The sequence below is a fragment of the Castor canadensis genome, chromosome 1 (genome assembly GCF_047511655.1).
Source record: "Castor canadensis chromosome 1, mCasCan1.hap1v2, whole genome shotgun sequence".
In the NCBI taxonomy this organism is placed as follows: domain Eukaryota; kingdom Metazoa; phylum Chordata; class Mammalia; order Rodentia; family Castoridae; genus Castor; species Castor canadensis.
Genome location: NC_133386.1, coordinates 183,937,789 through 183,944,504, shown reverse-complemented (window position 1 = coordinate 183,944,504; position 6,716 = coordinate 183,937,789). Strand labels below are relative to the sequence as shown.

Sequence of the window (6,716 nt, the reverse complement as noted above, 5' to 3'; positions counted from 1 at the left end):
ATCCTGGAAAATAATACTTTTGTGATTTGACACTACGCTTCTTAGTGAGTTCATCTGTGTTCATTAGTTTTGCATGTATGTTTGAAATACCAAAAAGCTTCTAAATTTGTCAACTCTAATCTCTTTCTATTGAATAGTGTGTTTTTTCTGCATCCAAAGACTTTTCTGAATATACTGGGCTATTTTTACCTCTTGAGTTAAGTACTTAGATCATTTGTTTTCTCTACTCTTACAACAGTTAAATATCTCAAAGACAAGAATATGATTATGTGTGTTTAAATTTTTGGTTCCTTTATTAAGAATCTGGAGTATGGGAAAGCCATGTGTTTTACCTTCACAATATAAACCTTGGTATATATGGTTGTGATATTCTTGAATTTCTCAATATCATTACCCTTTTAACATATATGAGAATTGTTAAGAGATACAAGACCAAAGTCTGCACACAACCCCATGTGCATTGTAATTAATGGAAGAAAAAGTAGTCTCCTTGTCTCTAAAGAACACACTCTATCCAATTAACTAGTGTTTTTTTAGCTTAAAAGTGTCTTTTCTGAAAAAGAATATTTCATAGTCTTTCCTTGTTTCTTTTTTTCACATAGACATTATTAAATTGGGTTTTGATTATTAAAATGTACCTGAAATCTAATCATGACTGAAGTTCTCCAAATCTAGAATTTTAAAGTTTCAAATAATTCTGAGAAATGTTGCCTTGCATCACACTGTCTGTTTTATTCTCTTCAGAATGTGTTCTTCCAGGGCTGTTTGGTTACATTCATGCATATTTTTTTATATTGGATGTGGCATGAGCTCAGATGTTTAATAGCCAGGGTGTATCTTACTTCAGCCTGAAACATTCACTCTGTTCAGTTGATTCTGAAATGTGAATATATCACTCCTAATTTCAAATTTAACTCATCTGATTCTATATTCACCCTAAATAATGTTAAAAATGATAATAATAACAATGTCTTCCCTGAAGCCTCATCAGCACTAGTGACTATTAAAGAGAAAGCAAGGTATAGACCCTCAAGGATCAACTCTCAGTTCCTCTGTATGGTCTTATTTTGTTCCAATTTTCTGTGAGAAAAATACTATGTCAATTTCGGGGAGAATATAACCACCATGATAAATTATAAGAAGGTTTTCAACATGTCAACATAATAAAATCATGTTTGTGTAAATGAATGAATGTGTGTGTGTGTGTGTGTGTGTGTGTGTGTGTGTGTTGTATACATGTGTGAAAAAGAACAGGGCTATGAGTTCATTCTATGAGCAATAATATGGCCCAACTTTTAGTGTTCTGTTTTTATGCTTATACTTTTCATTATTGTTAAGAAAAAAATCTATACAGAAATTATTTGCTTCTTCAAAATTTATCTGCCAAAATTTCAATCCCTGTGCTATTCACAGATAAATCAGTTATCCAAATGCCAAACTGGTTTCATGGAGCAAGTGACCAATGTGACAGAATTCATCCTGCTTGGTCTGACACAGGACCCAGATGTGCAGAAACTATTGTTTGTAGTATTTTCAGCAATCTACTTTCTCACCCTGGTAGGCAATCTGCTCATTATTGTAACAATCACCAAAACCCAGGCTCTGGGCTCCCCCATGTATTTTTTTCTGTCTTTCTTATCCCTCATAGATGGCTGCTGCTCTTCTACTATGGCCCCAAAAATGATATTTGACTTACTCACTGGAAATAAAACTATCTCCTTTACTGGGTGCATGACTCAGCTCTTTGCAGAACATTTCTTTGGGGGAGTTGAGATCCTCCTGCTCACAGTGATGGCCTATGACCGCTATGTGGCCATCTGCAGGCCCCTCCACTACATGATCACAATGGACAAGCGAATGTGTAGCCTCCTGGTATCTATGGCCTGGGCTGGAGGGTTTCTTCATGCTTTGATTCAAGTTCTTTTTATGGTCTGGTTGCCCTTCTGTGGCCCAAATGTCATTGACCATTTCATCTGTGACCTTATTCCTCTCTTAAAACTCACCTGCATAGACACACATGTTTATGGACTCTTTGTGGCCGCCAATAGTGGGCTGATGTGTATTCTAATTTTTTCTCTTATAATCACCTCCTATGTCCTCATACTCTGCTCCCTAAAGACCCACAGCACTGAAGAACAGCGGAAAGCTCTCTCCACCTGCACCTCCCACGTTACCGTAGTCATCCTTCTCTTCATACCCTGTATCTTCGTGTACCTTCGGCCAATGGTCATCTTCCCTATTGACAAATCAGTTGCTGTGTTTTATACTATGATAGTGCCCATGTTAAACCCCTTAATCTACACCCTCAGAAACAAAGAGGTGACAGATGCCATGAGGAAGCTCTGGAGCAAAAAATCCAAATCAGGTAATAATTCACATGATTGAGAAGATAAAAATTAAAATATGTTCATGTTTAACAAAAGTGACTAGTGGAAAGCATAATGGTCTTAAAGTCAAAATATATGAATTTAGGTGTGTATTGTTATCCTTGTTTTCTGAAATCACTGGTGGTTCTTCTCATAAATGATGAATAGATGACTGAAGACTTTTCCCATTAGAAATTCCTTAGCATTTACAAATTGGTGACCAAAAGGCTATTGCTAGTCAGCATAAAATGTCATAATATATGGAAAACTCTGAGGTTTATGTGGTCATTAAAACAAATTTCCACAAAACTTCAGGTACAAGTTATATAAGTAACAGGCCAAGTAACTGCAATCTTTTAGCAAAAAAAGGGTTATTATTTAAATATTTTTGAAATGCATGGTTTTAATTCAAAATAATGAAATCGAGTTAGACCTATTATTGTGAGAAACAGAGCAAAAACAGAAATGAATGGGGTTTGAGGAATAGGAGTTCTTCCCAAATTACAAAATTAGTGCTGCTGTACTATGCAACTCCAGCAACATCAATTACATGATAATCTTACTCTTTCTTAAATTATTTTCTCTGCCTAAAATCCAAGGAAGGATATAAAATTCTTCCAGGTACAGCCCCAGAACAACTTTGGACACACTTTCTCAGGTAGAAGACATATTGTGGGAATCTTTTCCTGTTAAAAACATCCTACACACCACTTAAACTCCAAAATAGCTTGTTCTACATTCTTTTAGATCATTGTTAATAAAGACAAAGGTAGCAGACACAAAAGAGAGTTGATGACAGTTGAGTATTCAAGACATAAATTCTGCAATTTCAAGTTTGAGTAAAGAATTACAGATCAATGAGATAGTGAATTTTTATATGTACAATAAGCACAACTTTGAAAGAAAAAAACCCAAGATTTACAAAAAGAAACAAAAAATATTTAGATAAGGGACAAAGACCTGTCAGTCTTAACAACTTCATTTCTGTCTTCATAAAAACTGAATATTGAAATACTATTTGAACACACCTACACCTTATGATAAATATATACTATATACAAATTACTATTGACAGGTTAGAAACAATTCATCCCAACAAGAGATAAGTTTTCCTCAACTGTGGCTAACCCATTTGCTAATCATGAAACATCTATGTATTTCCACCTTATTATCGAGCCCACTTAATTTTAAGTGGTGCACTGTATGAAGAAATGATATATGTCGCATTCCAACAGAACCCTTTAGGAGCCAGTGTGATATTCCCTGGGTTTCTTTTCCTTTCTGCAGCAAAGATAGAAGATTTACATTGAGATGCAGGGGGCCAGATGGAGGAAACAAGCTGGATTACTGAGCAACCACATGAAGAATAACTGACCCCAAGGACCACAGAATCTCTAGGGGATGAACAGGAAATAAAATTGTATGTGCTAAGTCATTGAGAATTCAGAATTAATTTGTTACCAGGAAAAATTCAGCTGACCATAATGAATACATCAATGAATTTTACCATTTAAAAGTCTTACCAGTATTAAGGACAGAATAAGTTAACATTACTTTCACAATTGTCTTGATTTTCAAAAAGTGTACAATGCAATATTCATAAAATCAATACCATATACAGCCTTTTTTCTGGTTGGTGTAACACATTACACTATCTGACATGTTTTAACCATAAATTTATATATCATCTTTTTCCCTTTATCTAAGGTGTAAATAAATACTAAAGAAAATTGTACAAGTATACACTAGAAGATAACCACAAAAGTTATGAACTCCAATGTAAACTAGGCTTTCAAGCATACTTCTGTCATTTTTATATTTAGGTCCTTCTACCCACACTTTCTTCACATCATATGTTCCAATTTTCCATCTTTTAACGATGTCCTGCACATGTCTTTAATCTCAGAAATATATGCATCCTATTTGTCAGGAAAATAGGGACTGAAGCAAAATCATTTTCTCACTCTTAAACTTCCTCATTATTATATCCAGTTTCTAACAGCAAGACAGAGAATAGGACTTTCCAAAGTTTATTTCAACTCATAAACATCAGATTAAACAATTGTTCATGTTCAAAACTACTTCCACAAGTGCTAAAGAAAACAGGTGAGTGCTAATAGCACCTGGGTTTAGCCCAGAAATAAAACACATGCAAAGGATCTTAATATCAGACCCCAAACTCTTCAGTTGATACAAGAAAGAGTAGGAAATACTCTGGAGTCAGTAGGTATAGGTAAGAACTTTCTCAATGAAACCCAAGCAGCACAGCAACTGAGAGATAGCATAGATAAATGGGACCTCATAAAACTAAAAAGCTTCTGTTCATCAAAAGAAATGGTCTCTAAACTGAAGAGAACACCCACAGAGTGGGAGAAAATATTTGCCAATTATACATCAGACAAAGGACTGATAACCAGAATATACAGGGAACTTAAAAAACTAAATTCTCCCAAAACTAATGAACCAATAAAGAAATGGGCATGTGAACTAAACAGAACTTTCTCAAAAGAAGAAATTCAAATGGCCAGAAAACACATGAAAAAATGCTCACCATCTCTAGCAATAAAGGAAATGCAAATTAGAACCACACTAAGATTCCACCTCACCTCTGTTAGAATAGCCATCATCAGCAACACCACCAACAACAGGTGTTGGCGAGGATGCGGGGAAAAAGGAACCCTCTTACACTGTTGGTGGGAATGTAGACTAGTACAACCACTCTGGAAAAAAATTTGGAGGCTACTTAAAAAGCTAGACATCGATCTGCCATTTGATCCAGCAATACCACTCTTGGGGATATACCCAAAAAACTGTTACTCCAGAGGCACCTGCACATCCATGTTTATTGCTGCACTATTCACAATAGCCAAGTTATGGAAACAGCCAAGATGTCCCAGCACTGACGAATAGATTAAGAAAATGTGGTATCTATACACAATGGAATTTTATGCAGCCATGAAGAAGAACGAAATGTTATCATTCGCTGGTAAATGGATGGAATTGGAGAACATCATTCTGAGTGAGGTTAGGCTGGCTCAAAAAACCAAAAATCGTATGTTCTCCCTCATACGTGGACATTAGATCAAGGGCAAACACAACAAGGGGATTGGACTATGAGCACATGATAAAAGCGAGAGCACACAAGGGAGGGGTGAGGATAGGTAAGACACCTAAAAAACTAGCTAGCATTTGTTGCCCTTAACGCAGAGAAACTAAAGCAGATACCTTAAAGCAACTGAGGCCAATAGGAAAAGGGGAACAGGTACTAGAGAAAAGGTTAGATCAAAAAAAATTAACCTAGAAGGTAACACCCACGCACAGGAAATCAATGTGAGTCAATGCCCTGTATAGCTATCCTTATCTCAACCAGCAAAACCCCTTGTTCCTTCCTATTATTGCTTATACTCTCTCTACAACAAAATTAGAAATAAGGGCAAAATAGTTTCTGCTGGGTATTGAGGGGGTGGGGGGGAGAGGGAGGGGGCAGAGTGGGTGGTAAGGGAGGGGGCTGGGGCAGGGGGGAGAAATGAACCAAGCCCTGTATGCACATATGAATAATAAAAGAAAAATGAAAAAAAAAAAAACACATGCAAGATAATAGGAAAGAAAGTTTTATAACACATCTCCCCTTCTGTAACCCCAGGAAGCACAGTGTAGAAAGAGATGACCTCTGCCTGGGGGAAAGACAAGTAAGCACTGGACTTTGCCTCTTGCCACACTGGCTTGCCACAGTCAAACCTAGCACTACACAGTACCCACTGACCCAAATCTCCACAACTCCACAATTGACCTGGTCTCCAGGTCTACAGCTCCACTGGGTCAACTCAGCTGCTTCAGACTGTTAGGTTTGCTTCAAATCCATACCACCACAAACAGATTCAGTCTTGGATCAGGCTGACCACAGCAGCCATAATTGCTGTCAGTGGGAATGATGCATTCACTTTAGAAAACAGAATGGAGGTTCATCAAACACTAAAAAATAGAATGACCATATTAAGCACACATCCCACTTCAAAGTGTTATTCAAAGAATTGAAATCAGAAAACCTAAGAGATAGGACCAGTTGCAGTGACTCATTCCTATATCTACATGGGAGGCACAGACCAGAAGGATGTGGTTCTAAAACAACTGGGTAAAAAGTGAGTGAAAAACTTTCTCAACATATAAGTTATGTATGGTGGTTCAAGGCTATAATCCCAGCTACAATGGAGATATAGGTAGGAGAATCACTGTCTTGGGCTAGCCCAGGCCAAAAAAAAGCAAAATATCTGAAAAATGACTAAATCAAAAAGAGAATGAATCAAGTGGTAGAAAATTTTCCTAGCAAGTGCAAAGCCCTGAGCTCAAACC

General features: G+C 36.8%; 1 protein-coding gene across 1 annotated transcript; it reads left to right on the top strand.

The window, feature by feature from the left end:
• Positions 1 to 1,431: 1,431 nt before the first annotated feature.
• Positions 1,432 to 5,728, top strand: LOC109675187 (olfactory receptor 4C5-like). Its single transcript, XM_074067578.1, has 2 exons — positions 1,432 to 2,354; positions 5,339 to 5,728. Exons 1-2 carry the CDS (start codon positions 1,447 to 1,449, stop codon positions 5,445 to 5,447), a joined length of 1,017 nt encoding a protein of 338 aa, XP_073923679.1. The 5' UTR covers positions 1,432 to 1,446; the 3' UTR covers positions 5,448 to 5,728.
• Positions 5,729 to 6,716: the final 988 nt, after the last annotated feature.